The sequence below is a fragment of the Mobula hypostoma genome, chromosome 17, assembly GCF_963921235.1.
Source record: "Mobula hypostoma chromosome 17, sMobHyp1.1, whole genome shotgun sequence".
In the NCBI taxonomy this organism is placed as follows: domain Eukaryota; kingdom Metazoa; phylum Chordata; class Chondrichthyes; order Myliobatiformes; family Myliobatidae; genus Mobula; species Mobula hypostoma.
The window spans coordinates 53,813,123-53,838,131 of NC_086113.1; the positions used below are offsets into that span (position 1 = coordinate 53,813,123).

Sequence of the window (25,009 nt, forward strand, 5' to 3'; positions counted from 1 at the left end):
ATGCTGCCCGACCTGCTGAGTTCCTGCATTTTGTGTGTGTTGCTTTGGATTTCCAGCATCTGCAGACTTGCTCATGTTCACAGGTATATGCGATAGTTCTTGTTTGTTGAGCAACCAAGTTTATGTTAAAGTTTGCTAACTGGAAGCAATAAGGTGATTTTATTTTGGGATCTCCTAAATCTTTTAAAACAATGAAAATATCTTTGCATGCAGGCTCATAAAGGAGTTCTGTGCTAATTCTACAGTGAAAATTATTCTATATATGTTGTAGAATTGTAGATCAAATACTTTGAAAGACAATGTAAACAATGGAATGCACTATGTTCAAAGTAAGTCGATGAAGCAGATTTAATAATTTCCGAAGTGTTTTGGATAAAAAATTTTTGCAGAACTATAGAAAAAAAAAACAAGGGATCTTGGAAACCTCATTCAAAGAGTCAACAGCAATGGAAACAGCTAATATAACTTCTAGTAATGTGCATTCACCATCATGGGGTTAAATATTGCACCAACGAATCAAATATTTGGGGAGTGTATTCAGGGAATTTGGTGTCATCAGAGTAAAATCTCGAGCTGTGGAAAAGAAAGAGGAGCGTCCAAGTTGGATACCTCATTCAAAAACAATGGCCCACTGCTCTGCTTTAAGATACGATATATTTTTTCCTTGTACCTGCATTTCACTGTACTTACGCATATGAAAATTAACTCTGCTTGATTCCAAGAGTCAGACATGAAACAAATGGACAAAAATTGTCTCTCAGAACAAAGAAGGATGACAAGAATCAACCAAAATATTATTTCATTTCAGTTTAATCTGACAACCACAACTTGACCCAGTACCCAGGGCTACAGACTTCACAGCCCATATTTGTGGCTGACGTTCAAAACAGATACTGCAGTGTAACGTGCAAAGGACAGAATAGTCACTTAATACTTGGAAAAAAGTGAATATTATATCTGGAATTAATTATTTTGTGATGTCAGTAAGTGGGAATCAAACAGATAACGGAAGTGTGCCAACCAACTACAAATACAGGCTTTATTGGTAGCTCATCAAATGAGTCTTAAATATTTATTACTGGATGCATATTGCTTTTGTAGCAACAGGATTATGTCCTGAAAGGCACAGTGGGATAATGTTACCAACGCTTGCATCTGATATCTTTTTCTTCTAATGCTTGTAATAATTCCAGCTAGTTCTGTTTTTCTTTTGAAGCAGAACACTAGGAACTTTTTTACTCACATCAGGTAAGTATTGATGTTGCTGTGCATTTCATGTGCATTACATTAATGTCAAATGGTGCAAGCCACTCAGTTTATCTCAGTCATAATAAAATCACTGTACCTTGGCATGCAAATTCAAAAGCATTTTATCTTTTCAATTCTAGTGTTTGATTGAATGGATATATTAGATTCACTTCCTTTCTCCTTTCCAAACATGGACCACTCTGGTGATCAACAGAGCCTTGTTATGTTTGCAAATGCAAGTGTATTATTAAATGTATGAGAGAGAAGATTAATGTGTGATAGTAGTGTTGAATAACTCATTGCATGGTTGATTTATTGGTTGATTTTCAGTCCAAGGCATAGGGCAAGCTCAGACTTCTGGATTTTTCCATCCTGGTTTACGTCACAGTGGCGTAACAGAATTTCACGGAACTTGTCAAGATCAACTCCAGTGATATTAGACTGAAGAAAATGAGAGAAAAAAAGATATTACTTGCTGTCATACATTTGCACTCATCCAGATACAACAGGACCACTTTTCACAGGAAACACTGCCATTATGGAGTGCATTAGTGTAAATGGTTGGTCATAAAGCTACAGAATAGAATGACGAATTCTCAGTCAATCAGTTCTTCTTTGCAGAAGGCACCATTAGTTTGTAACTACATCTCCCCTTTTGACACATAATAGCCTGAGCTTGCAAAGGGTTTCCCCCAAAAGAGACTGTGGTAGTTGTGGAGGTATGGATGATGTTCATACTGCTAAAATGATAGAGAAATTTCACAATAAAACCTTCAAAAAAGCAAGCAATTACAGCACACACACAGCTCACCTACAGTCAGTATGCATTCGTAGCTAGGTTTAGTGAGTGGTTTGAAGGCCATCTCTATAGAACTTGCAACCATTTATTTTGTTGCTGGCTGTCAAGTTTTGAGAAGATCTATGTCAAGTGATACAATTTTATGTTTGCTTGTCAGCACCATTGTTGATAACAGTGTGATTTCACAAGTTGAATTCTCCGTTTGGACATGTTTGGAGGAGAGCTACACGAGGAATGCTCTGTACTTGTAAAGACACACTTGCATCTAAAGATGCAGCTGACAAGACATTGCTTTGGCAATCAGACCATGGGGAGGTACCTATTCCCACGGTTAGCTGAGACAGGAAGCCTATTAATACTAACAATTCACATGAGAGTTCATCATCCGCTGAATCTGGTTCATTGCATCAATTGCGTTTACAATCATTGTTGAACCTGCTCAAGCAGACTTGAGGGGAATTGTTTACCTGAGTCCTGATCATAGGTAGCCAGGTACCATCCAAAGCAGTCAACAGGGAAAATCTGTTGATTGTATAACTTGAAGTTACCAGGAAAGTTGATGAAGGCAAAGCAGTGGATGTTGCCTACATGGACTTTAGCAAGATATCTGACAAGGTCCCACATGGGAGGTTAGACAAGAAGGTTCACTTGCTTGGCATTCAAGATGACATAGTAAATTGGATTAGACATAGGCTTTGTGGTAGCAAATGGTTCTCCCTCTGACTGGAGGACTGTGACTAGTGGAGTGCTACAGGGATTGGTGCTGGGTCCTTTGTTGTTTGCCATCTATATCGATGATCTGACGATGTAGTTAACTAGATCAGCAAATTTGCAGATGACACAAAGACTGGGGGTTAGTGGACAGTGAGGAATACTATCATGGCTTGCAGCAGGATCTGGACCAGCTTGAAAAACGGGCTGAAAAATGGCAGATGGAATTTAATGTAGACAAGTTTGAGGTGTTGCACTTTGGTAGGATCAACCGGGGTAGATCTTACACAGTGATTGACAGGGCACTGAGGAGTGCTGTAAAACAAAGGGATCTGGGAACACAGGTCCATAATTCATTGAAAGTGGTGTGACGGGTAGCTGGAGTTGTAAAGAAAGCTTTTGGCTCATTGGCCTTCATAAATCAAAGTACTGAGTACAGGAGATGAGATGTTATGCTGAAATTATATGAAATTTGGATGAGGCAGAATTTGGAGTATTGTGTGCAGTTCTGGTCACCTACCTACAGGAATGATGTAAATAAGGTTGAAAGAGTACAGAGAAAATTTACAAGGCTGTTGCCGGAACTGAATGACCTAAGTTATAAGGAAAGATGGGGTTCATTTGCTCGTTACTATCATTTGAGTTAATTGATAGATTTCCTCCACGATCTAATTGTAAATTTTTGGTACATTTTTTTTCTTGCTGGTGGTTTGATGTTTATCTTTAGAAGCTTTTTGTATGACACATGGCTCCGGGGTTGAACACCTAATGGTTTTTTTTTTCTCACTTTTCTTTGCTTTAGTAGGGGTTTTATTTTCTCTTTTTTTTTGTCACCAAAATTTTTTCAATCTTTAAAACAATGCTTTTTTTTCTTGAGACATTGTAAGTGTTGCCTACTTCGATGTATTCTTGTTAATTTTGGATAATAATAATAAAAAGATTTGAAAAGGAAGATTGAATATGTCAGGACTTTATTCCTTGGAATGTAGAAGATTGAGGGGAGATTTGATGGAGGTATACAAAATTATGAGGGGTACAAATAAGTTAAATGCAAGCAGGTTTTTTCCACTGAGGTTGTGTGGGACTACAACCAGAGGGCATGGTGTTAAGAATGAAAGGTGAAAATTTAAAGGGGAACATGAGGGGAAACCTCTTCACTCAGAACTGTGGAATGAGCTGCCAGTGCAAGTGGTGCATGTGACCTTGATTTCAACGTTTAAGAGAAGTTTGGATAGGTACATGGATGGTAGGGATCTATGATCCCAGTATAGGCTGATGGGAGTGAGCCATTTAAATGGTTCAGCATGGACTAAATGAGCCAAAGAGCCTGTTTCTGTGTTGTAGTTTTCTATGATTTGTTGGTCACTGTCCTAAAGGGAGTTGGCAGCCAATCCTCTTCGGTAATATTAGATAAAATGCACCAGCTGTCAACAACTTGCATTTATGTTGCAATTTCAATACCAGAGAACAAATTTAGTATTGATGCTCCATCTGGTGATAATAAAAATGGGGATTTAAATAAATATTGTAAAGAGAGGAAGCAAGATGGAGAAGCTTAGGGAGAGAATTTCAGAGCTCACAGACCTTGTTGCTTTGTCACATGCCTGTAAACTCACAGCAGTATATTGGAATTCCTTTACCTGGCATTGGCACCTTCTTGTCATGTGTACTGGGGTACAGTGAAAAACTTTGTTTGCATGCTATCCATGCAGATCATACGATATACAAGTGCAAACTGAGATTTTGTTGCATCACTTTACCATTCCCAATAACAATCTTAATAATGGACATGGGCATTATGTTGTTTATAGTATCTGGGTGGTTAAATGAAGCAGTCAGAATACAAAATTAATACCAGATTTGAATTTTACATTGGACATGTACAGAAATGGCCATCAACTTGTTTTGGCAAGAGCCGTAAGCATCTACCCAGTTCTCTTCATCAAGATCTAATAGCACATCTACTGTACATGTTCTGCAAGGTTCTCTTCCCCAAGTGCATCATTTTTACTTGTCTCAATTAGTATCAAACCCCACATTCACTTCAATTTGGGTAGGAACTTTTAGTTTGAGATGTTTTAATATACAGTGCAATTCACATTTGGACTCAACCACAGGATGCCCTTTCTACTTTCACTTCAAGCTATTTTGTTAATTTAAGTTTCTCCTGGTTAGCCTGCAACCTCTTTTCCTAATGAGAAGCTACCCACCGAGTTCACCTTCCCCTGTAAGCATACCCTCGCTCTTAATGTGATTTTTGTGTATCGTCTCCAATTTTCATTTCCATTTCATTTTCTAAATGATGATCTGCAGCTGCTGAAAATCTTGAGCAACACACACAAGATGCTAGAAGCCTCAACAAGTCAGACAAGATCTATGTTTCAGGCCGAGACCCAACCCAAAACATCAACTGTTTATTCCCCTCCGTAGATGCTACCTGACTTGTTGGTTTCTTCCTGCAATTTGTATGTGTTTCATTTGAAATAGTTTTCTGTAGTCATAGGTTAGGGCAGAACATTTGAAAGTTAGAAAACACTAGATAGACTGCACTTGTGTGCAGTTCTGGTTGCCACACTAGTAAGGAATTGTTTACACTGGCGAAAGTGCAGAGGAGATTCAGCAGGCATTTGCTAGACTGGAGAACTTTGGTTATGGGGAAGAGATTGGTTAGGCTGGAGTGAAGGAGTCTGAGGAGTGAACTGTTAGATATGTAAAATTATAGGAGGCATAGATGGCCAGAATATGTTTCCTATAGGAAGGGTATCAAAAACATAGTTTAAGGTGAGAGGAAGTGGGATCTGAGGGGATCAGAGAGTGATATCTGGAGCTTGTTGCCAGAGGAAGTGTGGAATCACTACATTTAGGAAATGTTTAGAAAGGCAGTTAAACAGGCAAGACGTGGAAGTAATAAGGCAAATGGGGCAGGTATAGGCTGGTGTGGATGTGGTGGGCTGAAGTATGGATGACTTAACGACTCTATAAACTCTGTGACTTTATGAATGTTTTTCAGGCAGAGGTAAACAGATACTTGACAAGTAGTCCCCTCCTGCTCCTAAATCATACATTCATAACTTCAAGTGCCTCGAGCTGGATCTGTCCTGACAGGAAATGGAACAGGTTTCTTGCGGCTTAACGAGTCGCACCATGCAGCAACCCATCCATTTAACCCTCGCAATCACAGGGCAATTTACAGCAACCAACTTACCTATTAACTGGTACATCTTTAGACTGTGGGAGGAAACTGGAGCACCTGGAAGAAACCCATGCGTTCATGGGGAGAACGTACGGACTCCGTACAGATGACATCTGAACTCTGGAGCTATAATAGTGTTGTGCTAACAGCTGTGCTACCTTGGCAACCATCTCAATGGTAGTGGAAGCATAAGCACAGCTAAAATTCTGATTGTTGTACATAGCTATATAATCATTTTCTAAACTAAGACATTAACTCACTTTGTGTAACCTCACCTTTACCAATTCCATCATATCTTTAACAAACCCATCCACCTCGGGACCCTCCAGAGCTCCTGTTTTACTCTGCAAAAGAAATAACAGTTGGAATCAGAAAATATTTGGTGATGACTCACCGCTCATGTTTTTACAGGAATCAGTTCAAATGTCAGTTTATTTGCTTACATCTCCTCCCTTTCTGATACAGGATGAATCAGTTACCCAACAGAATGCAGTGCCCCTGTTCTCACATTCCCTTCCCACTGTTTGTCAAGCCATGTGTTAAAAATTGTGACACATGTTTCCTCTCAAGCTCTGCCTATTAGTCACACTGCATCATTGCTTATCAACAGCCAGGTTTATGGGCAGACAGTATATCTATGTTAACTGACCTTGTAAGAAAAATTGTGTGAAAATGTGGTTCTCCATCTACCAGTCTATACAGGTATTCTCTCAACAATGAGATGGAACCATCAATTATACGAAGTCCCATGATTGGATTGATGACATAAGTTAATTCTTGGCAACAGATGCTCCTTTGCTGCTAACCAATGGCCAAAATATGTAATACCCTGTGATCTTTTGGATGAGTTGTAGCAGTGTTCCAAGACAATACTGGTGGCTGGAGAAAGCTAGGGTCAAAGTTAATCTCATTTGTGTTCATTCAATTGTGGCTGATTTATCATCCCTGTCAACCCCATTCTCCTGCCTTCTTCCCATAACCTTCAATGCCCTTACTAATCAAGAACCTCTCAACCTCAGCTGTAAATATATCCAATGACTTGGCCTCCATAGCCGTCCGTGACAGTGAAATCCACAGGTTCGCCACATTCTGACTAAAGAAATTGTTTCTCATGTCTGTTCTAAAAGGACGTCCCACCCTCTGATCCTGGGCCCCTCTACTGTAGGAAACATACTCTCCTTGTCCACTCTATCTAGGCCTTTAAATATTCAATAAGTTTGTGAGATCCACCCCCCCCCCCAATATTCTTCTGAACCCTAGCGAGTACAGGCCCAGAGCCACCAAACACTCCTCTTATGTTAACCCTATCAATCCCAGGATCTTTCTTATGAACCTCCTCTGGAATCTCTCCAATGCCAGCACATCCTTTCTTGGATAGAGAGCCTAAAATTGCTCACAATAATCCATGAGGTCTAACCAATGCCTTTAAAAGCCTCGGCATTTCATCCTCACTTTCATATTCTAGTCCTCTTGAAATGAATGCTAACATTGCTTTTGCCTTCCTCACTGTTGACTCAACATGAAAGTTAACCTTCAGGGAATCCTACACTTTTATTCCTTCTATCCAAGTGCATGAACCTACATTTCCCTACACTACATTCCATCTGCCACTTCTTTGCTATTCTGCTAAACTGTCTAGATCCTGGTAATCTTCTGCAGACTCCCTGCTTCCTCAACACTACCAGCCCCTCCACTTATCTTAGTATCGTCCACAAACTTAGTCACAAGGCCATCAATTCCACTATCAAAATCACTGACATATAACATGAAATGAAGTGGTCCCAACACTGACCCCTGCAGAACACAACTAGTCAACAGCAGCCAACTAAAAAAGCCCCTTTTATTCCCACTTTACCTTCTGTCAGCCAGACATCCTTCTATCAATGTTAGTGTCTTTCCTGTAATACCGCAAAAACAAACGAGCTGGTTGTGGATTACAGGAGGAATGGAGATGGGCTAACCCCTATTGACATCAATGGATCTGGGGCTGAGAGAGTAAACAGCTTTAAGTTCCTCGGCATACACATCACTGAGAACCTCACATGGACCTCACACAGTGCCTCTTTCTCCTCAGACGGTTGAGGAAGTTTGGTATGGGCCCCCAAATCCTAAGAACTTTCTACAGGGGCACAATTGAGAGCATCCTGACTGGCTGCATCACTGCCTGGTGAGGGAACTGTACCTCCCTTAATCACAGGACTCTGCAGAGAGTGGTGCAGACAGCCCAGCGCATCTGTAGATGTGAATTTCCTATGACTCAGGATATTTACAGAGACAAGTGTGTAAAAAGGGCCCGTAGGATCATTGGGAACCTGGGTCACCCTAAGCACAATCTATTCCAGCTGCTACCATCTGGGAAACGGTACCACAGCGTAAAAGCCAGGACCAACAGGCTCCGGGACAGCTTCTTCCACCAGGCCATCAGACTGATGAACTCACACTGATTTGAGTGCACTCTGTTCTAACTGTGTAACTGTTCTATTTATTATAAATTATTATAAATTACTATGATTGCACATTGCACATTTAGACGAAGACATAACGTGAAGATTGTTACTCCTCATGTATGTGAAGGATGTAAGAAATAAAGTCAATTCAATTCAATACCATGGGCTCTATCTTGTTAAACAGCCTCATGTTTACCTTGACAAGCACCTTCTGAAAATCCAAGTATACAATATCCACTGACTGTCCTTTGTCCATACTCTCTGTTGTTTCCTCAAAGAATTCCAACAGATTTGTCAGGCAAGATTTCCCCTTAAGGAAGACATGCTGACTTCATTCTATTTTATCATGTGCCTCCAAGTGCCCTGAAACCTCACCCTTGATTATGGACTCCAACATCTTCCCAACCACTGAGCACATTATGCACAATACCACATTAGCAAGATTGTTAATGCATGCACAATGTTGATATGCAGCATGGCATCAGTGTAACAACACCAATTTGGAGTTCATCAGTGAAGGTAATGCACTTCCTTACTGAACATCATGGTTCAGGAGTACAGTTTGATCCTGATCTTGGCTGCTGTCTGTGTGCACTTTATACATTTTTGCCAGCGCTCCAGTTTCCTCTAGAGTAGATGTGCTTCCAGGACAGCTGATTAGTCTAAATTATCCTGTAGTGTGGGCAAGTGGCAAAAGAACAAAGGAAAATTAATGAGTATGTGTTTGAGAGAATAGGTTACATGGACACAGGGAAATAGGAAGCATAGTAACCTGTCTCAATGACTATTGTCCAGTAACACTTATATCCAGTGTGATGAAAGACTTTGAGAGGTTGGTGATGAAGCATATCAATTCCTGCCTGAGAAGTGACTTAGACCTGCTCCACTTTGCCTACCACAGCAGGGGCCATTTCATTGGCTCATCACTCAACCCTGGAACATCTGGCAGTGAAGATGCATACATCAGGATGCTCTCCATTGACTACAGCTTGGCATTAAATACTATCATCCCCTCAAAACTAATCAACAAGCTTCAAGACCTCTGCATCAGTACCTCCTTGTGTAATTGGATCTTTGATTTCCTCAGGTGCAGACCCCAGTCCGCTCAGACTGGTAAAAGCATCTCCTTCACAATCTCTCAGCACAGGTGCTTCTGTTGCTAAAGTCCCTCACCATCCAGAACATGGCTTCTTCTTGTTACTACTATTGAGAAGGTACAGGACCCCGAAGACCCCCCTTCAGTGGTTCAGGTTGCGATGTGCTTGTAGGTATCTCAATGTGCCAATCGATTGGTGCAACATTGATTGTGATCAGTTTGCCTTTATTTTTTGGCAGTGGACTATGCTATGAGCAGTTGAGCCACTGTGACAAAAACAGGACTGGTTACTGGACGATGTGGACCATCAACTAGGAACATCCCCTGGTGTGCACAAACTGATGCACACACTCGTACACACTAGCGCGCAGTGTATGTAAACCATGTTACAACATTGCATGTTATCACACTGAGCTGGTGGGCTACTGGCAGGGTGACACTGAAGTCTGAACAATTGTCCTTATCCTGGCAAAAGATTAAATAGGCTGTGTCTATACTTCCTTTCTGTTTAGTATTATGATAGATGGTCTTATTAGAATATTCAGGCTGGACTACTCAGGGTGGAGATCAGAAGAGAGCCAGCCTCCCCTTCATGAATTCAGTCTAAACTTCCCACTGCATTAGGATAACAGCCAACATAATCAAGGACCCTACCCACTCTGGTCATCTTCCTCTCCTCCTCTCCACCTTCCTTTGGGCAGAAGATTTTAAAAAAACTTGAAAACACTCACCAACTAGCTCAGGGACAGCCTCTATCCTACCTTTCTAAGACTATTGAACCTTTCTCGTGTATGATTAATCTACGTACCTTGTCATAGCCTTTGTACTTTATTTGTCCACCTGCACTGCATTTGCTCTGTGACTGTAACACTGTATTCAGGATTCTGTTCTTGTTTTTCCCTTTGTACTATCACACTTCGTACTGTGAAAGAACTAACAGATCTAAGTGTGCGAGATATCATTGATGCGGCGAGGGATCGTTCGATGTGGAGAGCCATGATCGCCCAAGTGTGTAACGCATAAGGCACATGAAGAGAGAAGACTATCTCGATCAATTATGTATATAATGATCTGTCTGTACGGCATACAAAACAAAGTTTTTCATTGACACGTTGACAATAATAAACCAATACTAAATTTCCTGAGACAGAGGGCAATGAAACTTTGGAAATATTTACTCAAGAGATGTATGTAGGTTCACTTGCTGAGCACATTCTATACAGACACAAACAGATTTTTCCCTGTCAAGGACTCGAGGAATATGTCACTAAATGTCACTGAGAAGATGACCCCTGACATTCAATGACGTGCTAGTGAACTCTGTCGAGTAGTGTTTCAACCAAATGTGCACTTGTTCTTGACTACCATTTTGGTGTGACAAGCACATTTGTTGCCGATGTACACTGCTTGCTCACAATCCCAGTGACTGAATGAGATGGTTGAGTGAAATATTTAAAGATCAAGAAAAAGACCCACCACATCATAATGAGAGAAAATCTTCTCAAAATCTCTTCTTCTTTCCTCCAGACTACAAGCCTACATAAAACAGGCAGAAAATTAATGACAAACAGTAGCTGTTTCCTTTGAAGGGTGATAGCACAACTTCATTGGTCAAAACAAAGCACTACAAAACTCATACTTTTGAAAATTAAGTGGATTCATAATAGCTGTAAAGCTACTAAGTTTCACTTAGAACAACTCTCAGCAAAAAGAATGTTTAAATGAAATGATCCTATCCAATGTAACAACAGGGCAAGTTGTGACAACAGAAGAACTGGCATTGAATCAAATTATGTGGAATAATTTATTTGGGAAGATCATGATGTTGAATGATAAAAAGGAAAGATGCAGAGACAAAACATGTAAAATATAAATATGAAAGTTAAAAAGAACATTTGGATGAGCTTTGCCCCTTTCATTATGGGATGGTATACTGGGAAAACGTGCAGTACTAGCACCAAGCATTCCCAGATGTAGAACAGAGTTCATGAACTTATCACTCGGCTTCTCCCACGCTAGTGAAACTCTGGTGGTGGAGTAGAAATAGCTCAAAGGACATTCTTGACTTTTATAATCAATCAAGGGCAATATTGGGAAATGTTTGAGTGAAAGATGTCTGAATGCTCTTTAGGTGGGCACTAGTAGACCCCACAAGGGAGAAAAGCCACCCACTGAAGAACCCACATTTCGCAATAGCTTTTCCAACACAAAATAAATGAAATTGGCATTAATTTTGAATTAATGTAAACAGACTAATAGGAGCTGAAGAACGTTTGCAAATAATCACAGATGGGACCTATATAGAAATAGAACATACAACATAGAGCATAGAACAGTACAGCACAGGAACAGGCCATTTGGCCCACAATGTTGTGCTGTACCAGCTAAAAAGCTTTGCTCTCTGTATACCCATGACTGTGTTGCTACCCACAGCTGCAACCTGCTGATTAAATTTGCTGACAATACTACCCTGATTGGCCTAATCTCAAGTAATAATGAGGCAGCCTACAGAGGAGAAGTCAGCACTCTGACACAGTGTCAAGGAAACCACCTCTCCCTCAATGTCACAAAAACAAAGGAGCTGGTTGTGGCTTACAGGAGGAATGGAGGCATGCTAGCCCCATTGAAATCAATGGATCTGGGGTTGAGAGAGTGAACAGTTTTAAGTTCCTCAGCAGAAACATTGCCAAGGATCTCATGTGGTCTGTACATACTGACTGTGTGGTGAAAAAGGCACAACAGCACCTCTTTCACTGCAGATGGTTGAAGAAGTTTGGGCCCCCAGATCCTAAGAACTTTCTGAAGGGGCATAATGGCAGGTTCTATGTTGTTGTTTAAAGTTAAATTGGATAGATATAATGACAGGAAAGGAATGGAGGGTTATGGTTATGAGTGCAGGTCAGTGGGACTAGGATAGCGTAAGAGTTCGGCACGGACAAGAAGAGCCGAGATGGCCTGTTTCCATGCTATAATTGTTATATGGTTATATGATCATATTAATTGAGAGCATCCTGACTGGCTGCATTACTGCCTGGAATGGGAACTGTACTTCCCTCAATCACAGGACTCTGCAGAGAGTGGTGCGGACAGTCAGGGCACTTATAAAGACAGGTGTGTAAAAAGGGCCCGTAGGATCATTGGGGACCTAGGTCACCCCAACCACAAACTGTTCCAGCTGCTACCATCCAGGAAATTGTATTGCAGCATAAAAGCCAGGACCAACAGGCTGTGGGACAATTTCTTCCACTGGGCTATCAGACTGATTAGCTCATGCTGACACAATTGTATTTCTATGTTATAGTAACTATCCTGTTGTACATATTATTTATTATAGATTACTATAAATTGCACATTTACACGGAGATGTAACGTAAAGATTTTTACTCCTCATGTATATGAAGGATGTAAGTAATAAAGTCAATTCAATTCAAAGCAAATCAATAACACCCAAACTCTCCTACCCACACCCTGTCCATATCCCTCCATATTCCTTACATCCATGTGCCTATCCAAACGTCTCCTAAAACCCTCCAATGTATTTGCCTCCACCACATACCAGTACAATTGTATGTGTGTTTGCATCTCCCCTGTTCCTGATTTCAATCCAAATGGACTCAGTGTCTGAGCCCTCTATTAAACGTGCAGCTGCGATAATGTCCCTGAATAGTCGTGCAACTCCTCCCCTCTATCTTTTCTAAAACTAAGAAAACCTGGTACATTAATCACCCATTCCTCACTCTGTGTACTCTGTATAACCTGGGATATCTATCACTTGCTTGATATTGTGATCAAGAGGCCAAGATAAGACAATTTCAAATTTCAAATTTAAGACTATTTCTTGTAAACATGTAATGTGCTCATAAATCTATCAGATGTTCATAAAATATTAATGCATAAGGAGAATAAGGCTGTATTCACCAGCATTTTTTTATGTGTGTTGCTTAAATTTCCAGCATCTGCAGATTTCCTCGTGAATGCATAAGCTTGCTGGCTTACAACAGTATGGCTTATAAATGATGCTAGTCCTTTCCATATTGTTGTATCAAATCAAAACAATCTTAAGCTTTTGTCACAGCATATAGAATTACAGTACAATAATTCAAATGTGTGGTTCCACACGGCCATAACCTAGGCCCCATTTGGTTGTAAAATGAATATATTTAATCAAAGACTGCTTTCCATACTTTGTTTTCCATACTTTCATAACTTATTAATAATCATAATAATTTTCCAAGTCTTCCACGTCTTCCACATCTTCATCTGAACTTTCCACATTCTCTGAGGTGGATGCCTGGTTCTCACAGTCTGCCAGTCTACACGTCAGTACACCTGAGGCCACTTGCAACACACATGCATCTTGGGAGTGAACATTTTTTTGGACAGTTACAGGCCAGTAGATCCAGGACAGCATGAGGTGCTGGCTGGCCTTCCATCCAGTGCACCACCAACTGTTCAGCTTCCTCTTCTCTCTCCATCTTCCATCCTCTGCCAACAGGGCTTGGCACTTGTGGGTCCTTCTCCAAGCATCTTCTTCATATACCAGCCTGGTAGTTGGCTCACTGTGCATGTTTTGTTAAGCAGTCCTTGCATGGTGGGAGTTGATGACTTTTGATTTCACCTTTTTGGCACAGAAAAGGTGATACCTGAGCTCATTGACCTTGGTAGTCGATGCTTTTGGGGCATACAGGAAATATGTAAATGCCTCCAGTTTGTCCATCAGTTCTGAGGAGAGGTCCCATTCCTGATCCAACTCTAAGAATGTGTCCTGAGTTTCCCTGTTGCTGGTCAGAAGTTTTAGGGCACTTGTCTTCCCTTTGACTGCAAAAGCGCTTACATCCTGTATATACATGCAACCTGATGAGAGCCCTACAAACCTCTATGCCAACAGTGGCAACAACCTTCCTGATGTCCACAATCCTTGCACAGGTTCTAGTGCCACACTTCTGGAACAATGGGGCCTCAATCATGTCACAAAATGCTAAAGACATCTGTGTCTTCTGAGCAGATCACTGCAGACTAGTATCCCTCTCTTGTGGCATGGGCAGCATGGAGAAGTAGGCGGCCATCTGCTTCTTCTTGTTGACACTGAAGAGCTGTCTTGAGGTGTGATTCTGTAACATTTGTCATTCACAGTTGCATACAGAATCTTCTCCTGTAGCTTTACTCTGTACTTCGCCTTCCTCTATTCATGGACTATGAAGCTAATAAGACTATTTTTGTTACTGACTTTGGTCAGGAAGCTCCTCCACTGCCTCACCATCTGTGGGCCTGTGATACCTTGCAACTCATGACCAGTCTCTTCACCCCATAGAGATCTTTCACTATTCTTAATAGAGTTCTCCTTGTATGTGTCGAACACAACATCTATTCTGCTACTCTGACTGCCTTCCCTCAGAGCCATACCCAGAATTGTTGTGGCAACATCTCTGAAAGTAACTTGATCACCTTTCACTCTTTGGACCAAGTTCATTCCATCAACCACTGTAGCAGAGTTTCCTGGGAGTGTCTCTTCTACTGATACATTTTTCTGCAAGGTTGTGGCTAAAGTAGCTTTATTTGTCTTTCTCAGCAATCCTTCTGGTGTGGACAGGGCCCAGGGCAATGGACCAAGGGGATGAGAAAGGATATCCTCCATACGTAGACTGCACCCTTGTGCCATCATTATAATGCGTCCAAACAAAGACCTGTCTGCTTTCAAGATGATCGCCCTCCCATTTGATTTCACTTCTCCCTTCTTACACATATCACTGAATGTTTTCAGCTTGTTGGTTTTAATTGGGTCATGGAATTTCTTTGCTGGTGGGTCTTCCTCTAGTCTCTCATCCTTGAAGGTTGCTCACCAATCTCATATGCCTTCATCAGGTCGGAGGCAATGTCCTTGGGGGCTGCCTTTGCCGTAGAGATGCTAATGAGGTCCCGCTTCTCTGCAAATGGCTTGACCCATTCATGTATGAGGCTAACCACTGCTGAAACTGCTTCCTCATCTTTCTGGATTCTTGGCCGCTGTAGCTCTACATGACAAAGCTCTGATTTGTTGCCTTGCACCATCTCCCTTAACTGTCCCAGGAATGCATTGCGGTGCTCAGCTGTTATGTAGTAACGCTTGATAGCTCCAGCATTCAGGCTGAACCGTGATGTGCCTCCAGGAATCTGTGTGTCTTTGTTCACTGTGGCTTCAATAGCCTGGTCCACAGGGATCTGCCCAAAGGGGTTGTTACTTGACAGCTGCACTGAGAATTGGCCTGTCTTGAAGGCCTCATACACAGAAGGATTCTTCTCTGGGAGGTTCATCATCTGAGCAAAGTAAGGGGACAGGTACCTGGCATAATGCATCTTATCATTGGCAAAGCACCATGGAATCATGGTTCTTATAGCATGGAGGCACAACTTCCAGTCTCCCTCACAGAAAGCTACAACTGCTGCAATGCTATCACATATTTTCTAGCACTAGGGGTGTATACCTTGCCAAAAATCACTATAAGAATTATTCCCCCAAATGGTACGGGTGGCCCAAATTTGGGGTCCTGACTCATGGACTATATCTGGTCAGCCTCCATACCTATGGAAAAGCTATAGTGTGGATGGGGATCTGTTTTAACCACTGATATTGACTCCAACAACCCCTCCCCCTCTATCAGTTAACTTTTCCCCACCAAAGTGCATTAACCAATTTGGATTCAGCACCAGGAAGCAAGAGTTTGTGTCTTCAAATCAACTGGCGTTAACCCCCCTCCTGGAGTTGAGCCTCAATCACCTCTACGGTAAGGAAGCTGGCCAGGCAAATCCAGACTATCCCTTTCTGCAAGGGCTGCATATTCTTTCTGTGATGTCAGTCAAAAATAACCTCCCGTTATCTGACAAAACATCCATGAATGTTTAACGGTAAGGTAGTACCTTACTTTGACAGATTAGGTTAATGGTCTCAGCAATTTTCCTATACATCTTGTTTAACAATAAACCTTCTTCTGAAGAAGGAAAGCTTAATTTCCTTGCTTACAATGTGAATAGGTAGTTTTGTTGAGAGATCAGTGTAATGCTATCAAAATGCCCCTGTCACTTGGACATTTAAGGTTGCAATGTTGGTCACTTCAGCTGCAATGCCTCTACAGCAGGTACCTTTCCTGTTGTTTTAGTGGAATGTTGGGATTATGAGTAGTTCATACCCACTTCACTCTTGGTGTAGCTACTTGATCAATGCAAAATCAAACTTGTTCTGACTCATCGGATTGTTCATGATTGTATTAATTTATCCTTAAGACTGGTCACTCTTGCTAGTTTTCTGGTTCATCAGACTCGAAACTCCCAAACTAGGAACAGGCATGCAGGGATTATTGTCAGACAAATCAACATACCAATGTCACATCCAATGACACTAAGTCCACGTGATGCTGCCATACTAGTATACATAATTTAGTGTTTCAACTATCTCCTCTCATGCAATGAAAGTACTTAGAGTGATCCCACTCCTTGTGTTCAGTGCACCAATAGGTAACAAAAAGGTTTACATGCTTTTTTCTGAAATATGTTTCAAAAGTTGAACTTACATCCATTTTGAACTGTAAAAGGAAATTTTCGTCCAGTGATAGGATCCTTCAAAAGAAAAGAACTTCACAGTCAATCCAAATTCTAAAATAATCTGAAAAGAATATTTAGCAATAATTGTCCAGCCTATAGACTTGAGGTTTACTGGGGGACATGGGAAGAGTCCTGAGTAGCTTTACGACAAACCCTGATCATCTGCTGTTACTACACAACATGGTGACTACCATTTAGCAAGAGCTTTTGCTGGAATGTTCTCTGATTCATTGCCTTGAAGAAAACAATGCAATGACAAATGACTCAGCGGGAAATGCCCCATCAGTGATCCTCTTCCTCTATCACACCTGAGTCACTAGAAACAACCACTTGTCGGGTTTCTTTGCATGAAGCAACTTTCTGCGGTTGATGGGGATGCAGGGGAGCTGGAGAAAAAGCTCCCTATTGCTCTGTACATTCCACCAAGAAGTGAAAACCCAAAGAGAAAAATGGTCGATGCAAATGAAGAAGCCTGAGGAGAGGAAGATTTTAACAAACCAGTAAAGTTTTGATAGAGAGAGAGAGAGAAAACTGTACAAGAACTAGAGTGAAATATAAATCAACTTTGTATCTGTTTCCAGAAACATGTACAACGGAAAAGAACATTGAAAGCAACTCTGTGAACCTGCTCTACTCTCTCTATACCCATGACTGTGTGGCTAAGTACAGCTCAAATGCCATCTATTTGCTGATGATACAACCATTGTCAGAATCTCAGATGGAGACGAGAGGGTGTACAGGAGCGAGATGTACCAGACGAGAGGGTGTACAGGAGCGAGATGTACCAGACGAGAGGGTGTACAGGAGCAAGGTGTACCAGCTAGTTGAGTGGTGTCACAGCAACAACCTTGCACTCATCACCGGTAGGACAAAAAGCTGATTGTGGACTTCATGAAGGGCAAGATGAGGGAGCATGAAACAATCCTTATAGAGGAATCAGAGGTGGAGAGTGAGGAATTTCAAGTTCCTGGTTCTTAAAGATCTCTGAGGATCTAACCTGGTCCCAACATATTGATGCAGCTATAAAGAAGGCAAGATAGTGGCTATATTTCATTAGGAGTCTGAGGAGGTTTGGTTTGTCACCTAAGGCACTCAAAAACTTCTGTAGACGTACCATGGAGAGAATTCTGACAGGCTATGTCACTGTCTGATACGGGGCAGGGTTGGGGGGCGGGGGGTTACTGCTCAGGACTGAAAAAATCTACACAAAGTTATCATCTAGGATATGTCGACATGTCCTCTTTTCATTGTTACCATCTGGAAGGAGGTACGGAAGCCTGAATGAACACAATCAGCAATTCAGGAACAGCTTTTTCCCCTCTGTTGTCTGATTCCTAAATGGACATTGAACCTACGAACGCTACCTCTTTTTTGTTTTTATATTGTTTCTGTTTTAATTTAACTATTTAATATACACATATATACCTACTGTAATGATTTACTGATTTACTTATTTTTTATTATCTTTTATTATCTTTTTTCTCTATATTATCATGCATCACTTTGTACTGCTGGCGCTAAAAAAATTTCATGATATACGCCGGTGGTATTAAACCTGATTCTGTTTCCCTTTGATGTTGAGACTGGAGAAATTATACTAGAAATAAGGAAACAGTTGAACTATTGAATAAATATTTTATATTTATCTTCATAGATTTTACAAATATTATAAGAGAAATATTAAGGTCCAATGTAACTAAAGTACTTACTATTAGATGGCTGAAATCTACTGGAGAAACTAATTAATCTAAAAGGAATAATATTCTCTGTGCTTGAAGGCCTTCATGTTAGATTCTAAAATCTCAATTGAACTTGAAGTGTTGACAGTGATCTTACAGAATTTCCTAGATTTTGGACTATTCCCAGTGGGCCAGAAGACGGCAAATGTAACACAGGTGTTCAAGAAAAGGAACAGAAATATCTTCAGGCTGATTAGACTGACATGATATCACAGAAACAGCAAAGTTTGTCAGTGATGAAATGGTAGCAAAGAACTTTAACAATCATGTTTCAGCCCAGGCAATGTGTTCTTGTGAGAAAAAATGAGGCTGAAGAAATCAATTAGAACCTTGTGAAGATTCAAAGCAGGGTATTTAAGGATCCAGATTTTTAAATGGCATTTGATAAGATGTAGAAAAGGTGTTCATATTAGCACGGGTAAATTAAAGGACAGAAATCAGTGAGCTGGAATGAGACAGGCTATCAGCTGGCTGGCAGGCTATTACTAGTAGAGTGAGTTAGGATTTCAGCTGATATCTCAGCACTTACAATCCATAATAATGAAGTAGAAATAGTTTGCTTATATTACAAAGCTAGGCTAGAATGCATGGCACTGTAAGAATGTAAGAAATGTTCAATTCTTTCATTATTGACCAAAAAGCAAACTGGTAGAGGCGTTCAGTGGGTTAAACAGCATTTGTAGGGAGGGAGGAATCATTGACATTTCTGGTTGAGACTCTGCATCAGGACAGAGAGCAGGGAGGGGGGGTGGCAGTTATTAATAGGAGGGGAAGAGTGAGATAGGTAGACAGGAGGGGTAAGAGATGATGGGCAGATGGAGCCAAGTGATGGACAGTGAAGGTGGAGAAAGCAGCTGGAGGTGATAAACAGGAAAACAAAGGGTTGGGATCAGGCAAGTAACCATTACAGGAGAATTAAGTTCAGATGGAGGGAGGTATCCAGTGGACCGGGAGGGGAGGGTTTGTTTGTTTCCAGCAGTTTGTCTGTTACTCCAGATTCCAGCATCTGCAGGCTCTTGTGTCTCTTTTTCCCCATTTCCTACCTGACCTGCTGGAAGTATCCAGCATTCTCTGTCTTTTTTTAAATCTCTCCCTTGTATGTGAGTGAGAAGCATTCTGTCTGCAGTCAGCCTGCTGGAGATCAGTTGGTTCAGTATTTCCAGCTAGACGCTCCTTTAGGCTTTTTCAGTGATAATTACTCTGGTGGCACTTTCTCTCAAAAGGGAGTCAGCATTGTTTCATGAAGGCTTAGTCATAATGGAATACTGTGAGGAAGTCATTGTCATGGTGGATGGAAGAATATTTTGGCATATTTATTAATATGTAGATTAACAATCTGGAATGCATAGCCTGGGATTGGAAGTATAAGACCACAAGATATAGGAGCAGTAGTAGGCCATTCAGCCCATCGAGTCTGCTCTGCCATTCAATCATGCACTGATCCAATTCTTCCAGTCATCCCCACACTTGGAGTACTGTGCTCAGTTCTGGTCACCTCACTACAGGAAGGATGTGGAAGCCATAGAAAAGGTGCACAGGAGATTTACAAGGATGTTGCCTAGATTGGAGAGCATGCCTTATGAGAATAGGTTGAGTGAACTCGGCCTTTTCTCCTTGGAGCAACGGAGGATGAGAGGTGACCTGATACAGGTGTATAAGATGATGAGAGTCATTGATCATGTGGATAGTCAGAGGCTTTTTCCCAGGGCTGAAACGGTTGCCACAAGAGGACACAGGATTAAGGAGCTGGGGAGTAGGTACAGAGGAGATGTCAGGGGTAAGTTTTTTTACTCAGAGACTGGTGAGTGCGTGGAATGGGCTGCCGGCAACAGTGGTGGAGGCGGATACGATGGGGTCTTTTAAGAGACTTTTAGATAGGTACATGGAGTTTAGAAAAATAGAGGGCTATGGGTAAGCCTAGTAATTTCTAAGGTAGAGACGTGTTCAGCACAACTCTGTGGGCTGAAGGGCCTGTATTGTGCTGTAGGTTTTCTATGTTTCTGTGTTTCCCCTGCTTTCACCCCATACCCTTTGATGCTGTGGAAGGTAATAACAGTTACAATTCAGGTAAAGATGAATTACTTATATTTGCATAAATGATACTTACAGGAACATGTAGTGAACATAAACATTTCATGTGTTGCAAATCAGAATGCATAGTGTACATAGGGATAAAGGAATATAAATACAGTATATCAAAAATGTAGGTAAATCTCTGGCAGAAAGGGATCAATAAAAGGTTACCTGCTTTGAATTCAAGAATAATACAATTGCTGAACAGATTGGTGATGTCTATTCCTTATGGACATACATGGAAACATCAGCCAAATGAATTCACACCATCAATACCTCCCACCCCCACATTTACACTAATTCTTCACTATTTTACTCTCCCACATTCCCAGATTTCGCCTGGATTCTACTACCTATCAACACACAAGCGATTCTTCAGTTGCTTGAAATCCTAAGCAATACAAACAAAATGCCGGAGGAACTTAGCAAGTCAGGCAGTGTCCGTGGAGGTGAATAAACAACTGACATCTAAGGTTGAGAACTTTCAACAGGATTCATCTGGGCAATTTACATAGACAGTTAAATTACCAGTCTTGGGATGTGGGATAAAACGGGAACATCAAGAGGATGCTTATGCAGTCACAGGGAGAACATACAAACTCCACATAGAGAGCACAGTGGAATGGGATTCAATTCAGGTCACTGAATCTGTGAGGCAGCACCTCTATAAGCTGTTCTACTCTGTTGTCCATAGGTTCGTGGGTGATTTAAATTGAGGTGTTTGAACTTGTCAAGAAATTTGACAGGGGGAATATAATGATGCGCACACTTAGAACACAGTTTAACAACAGATCCAATAAAAAAGCCACCTTTCAGTGGGTTACAGACTGAGACTTCTTATTGACTTCTCTCTTGATATCAAATTGAGAAGTCCATTCATTTTCCACTGGAATTTAGAACCAGCAAGCATTTTTTAAAATGTTTCCTTAACTATTTAAAGTTGCGAGGCATGTATTCAAGGAAACATGACTATTTCAAACAGTTTGTGATTCAGAGAATAGACTCAACTAACCTTGCCAAGTCATTCAGGTCCAATCGGCCATCTTTGTTTTTATCAAAAATTTTCATCTGAAATTAATCATGAACAGTGAGTGGCCAACATGCAAGATATATTTCCATATGCAAACAATGAATATTTTTGCATTGATATCATTTGACTACCTGATAAAAAGGACAAAAAGGAGCATCAATTTCATTGCATAAACATAAATTAGTTATCTGCAGATTCATAAAGTACTAAATAACAAGAAATCTGAGGAGTTAGCAAAGATTACAAGAATATTAACATTTTTTTTCATTTCACTCAATACTTTAGAGGCTACATGGCTAATAGAATCTGTTGAGTTAGCGATCTCAAGTGGATCGTTGAGAAAAATTGAATGCTCCTGGGCTTTGCATGGGGAAAGCCATACAACTGGTCATTTCTGCAAGCTTTAAGAGTAAAATTGGAGGGTCAGCAACTCAGAAACTCACACCATTTCTCAATAAAGAAACCTGTAGAGGAAACTCCCTCCTGCAGCCTAGGGTGCAGATTGTTGTCAGATAGACAGCAGTTTGACTGAATTAGGAGCCAGCTTTTAATGCAAACATGTCCAGAACTTAGTGACAGCCAGAGTTTTTACTATACATTTTCCTTTGATGTCAATGAGGGAAAACTGGGGAGGGTTTATAACAAGTAGCTGATCTACTAATTCCAATATCCTCCAGGACAGAGTGAAAATCTGTTATCTGACTTACAAAACTAATGCAAAAAATCCCTGATTAAAGGGAGCCAATAGATTTAATTCCAGTGAACATCATCCTTCAACTTCCTTTTGTGGGCATACATCTGTAAAGATTCCTGGTCATTTTCCTGGTCAGCTAACATGTTGATCTCCAGGAGCTGACTTCAAATTCACTCCATTATACCCACCAAATAGAAAGAAAATAAACAGCACTGTCAAAACCAGTTATAACTGCATCAGGTAGAACAGATACGACATTCAGGCAATTGCTTGTGGATAAAGTGCTTTGTTTGAGACACAAGAAAGTGCTCTAGATAAAATGAGCTGTGAAATTTACTACCCCTGTTCAGGCACGGATTTACAGATAAATAGATGATTTTGTGTCAATGAGTGGAGTTTGTAATGGGTTACAGTGGTTCTCACCATTGTGTCAGTGTACTCATCCAGCTTGTCATCTGGAATAATTTTCTTGTGTCGAAGGAACAAATCTTTCAAGAAGTTCTGTTGATTACAATAGAAGCAAAAATAATTGTTATCTAACTTTCAATTAATTAATTCCTTCTGCAGTTTTAGCTTTCTGCATCCAAACAAACAAAGGAAAGAAATACAAACTTTAGTTTCACTTCCTACTTCCTGCAAAAGGTTCATGTCAAAAGTCACAAAGCTGGTCAATCTTTTATCTCATATTGGGGTCGTCAGCTTGGTGTCAGTGTAGCTTCTGACTGAATTAGCAAATTGTGGTGGATTTAATTAGTTGTGAGGCATCATATCTTCAGCTGGAAGAAATGGGCCTGCTGAGAACTGCAGTTTAAAGAGCTGCTCCCTTGGCAGGGAATTACACTGTTTGCTAAGCACAACCACACCAAAGGCCTGCCTTCAGAACATTAAAGAAAAGCTCTTTCTGCATCAGACATGCAAGAAAATCACTCTAGAGGGCCAGTAGAATGTCACAAGAGACTGCTGCAAAGCATCATATTCTGAAGCTTTTCTGAAGTCATTAGTACTCTAAGCCAAGGTATGCTTGATGAAATGGGACTTGGCTAAGAGGTTTGGAACAGAAAAAAAGCATATAAACCTACTGGCAGAAAGTTATTATGACCATGCCTACTTACGCGAAGTTCAGAGGCTGAAATATATCCACTGCTGTCTGCATCATATTTACGCCAAATCTGAAAGGACATGAGGAACACAGTGTATCGGAAAGAAAGTCTAACATTTCTATTACTGCCATGAATGCTGTCCAGGCTGCATTTATTTTTGATAAGCACTGTTTGGAATGCTAACAACCCCTTCCTGCCGTGTTAAATTCTCACTGCTCATGCTACTCAAGAACCAAGGGATTCAAGGACCATTAGAAAGATGAACTGAAATGTTTCTCAATCCAAGTGCATACAGTCTACTCTTCATAAACTCATCTGATGGATTCACAAATAGTAGTTCAACATAAGGAGCAACACTCTGATGCTACTAATGGTATATTAATTACCATTAATTTAATGGTAATAAACTAAATATCTGGAGGGCTGATTTAAGACTGAATTAGGATTTGATGATGTTGTTGCTGAACTTGTTTTTACTTAGTAATATTATTACTTAGAACTTTAAGATTGTGCTGACACTGGAGAGGATTCAAAGCAGGTCAGGAAAATGATTCCAGGATTGAATGACGTGTCATATAAAGTGTGTTTGATGGCTCTGGGCCAGTATTCACTGGAATTCAGAAGAATGAGGGGGTGACCTAATTGAAACTTATTGAACGTTGGAAGGCCTTGAAAGTGGTGGAGTGGATGTTTCCTATAGTGGGAGAGTCTCAGATCAGAGGGCACAGCCTCAGAATAGAGGGGCATCCTTTTAGGATGGAGATGAGGAGGAATTTCTTCAGCCAGAGAGTGGTGAATCTGTGGAATTCGTTGTCACAGCTGAGGCTGCCAAGTCTTTACATATACTTAAGGCAGAAGTTGATACGTTCTTGATTGGTCAGGGCCATGAAGGGATACGGGGAGAAGGCAGGAGACTGGGTCTGAGAAGGAAAATGGATTAGCCATGATGAAATGGCGGAGCAGACTTGATGAGCCAAATGGCCCACTTCTGCTCTTATATCTTATGGTCTTAATTATGTTACACGCTCATCAGTTCCTGCTCCTTTCCTCTGGAAAGGTAGAATAATAATGGTAAACTAAAGTCTTGAATTGATATAATTGTCATAGAACTCCCCAATTTTTTTAAAGTACTCTTGAAATTAGATTACTGTTGTAAGGTAGACAACACATCAGTAAATTTACACGTCAAGATCCCAAATTATCAGCAAAATGATGATCAAATAATCAGCATTGATTGCATTGGTCAAGGCTCCAGGGAAAATATCTTGCTCTTAAAAAAATGTTTCCCTCACAGTTTCAAAACT

The 25,009-nt window shown here is 40.8% G+C and overlaps 1 protein-coding gene across 3 annotated transcripts in view; it reads right to left on the bottom strand.

Annotated features, from left to right (window-relative positions):
• Positions 1-827: 827 nt before the first annotated feature.
• The window catches only part of scgn (secretagogin, EF-hand calcium binding protein), a 59,760-nt gene continuing 35,578 nt past the window's right edge, over positions 828-25,009 (bottom strand). Inside the window, exons 5-11 of one of the 3 annotated variants that reach the window (XM_063069370.1) lie at positions 23,718-23,774; positions 23,029-23,106; positions 21,894-21,949; positions 17,039-17,084; positions 10,971-11,030; positions 6,227-6,295; positions 828-1,689 (exon numbers count right to left, since the gene is read on the bottom strand). In XM_063069370.1, coding sequence (XP_062925440.1) covers positions 1,561-1,689; positions 6,227-6,295; positions 10,971-11,030; positions 17,039-17,084; positions 21,894-21,949; positions 23,029-23,106; positions 23,718-23,774 — 495 coding nt within the window. In that variant the 3' untranslated portion in view covers positions 828-1,560. Of the gene's footprint in view, positions 1,690-6,211; positions 6,296-10,970; positions 11,031-17,038; positions 17,085-21,893; positions 21,950-23,028; positions 23,107-23,717; positions 23,775-25,009 lie in introns of all 3 variants that reach the window. The other 2 variants (XM_063069369.1, XM_063069371.1) reach the window with 2 other exon arrangements.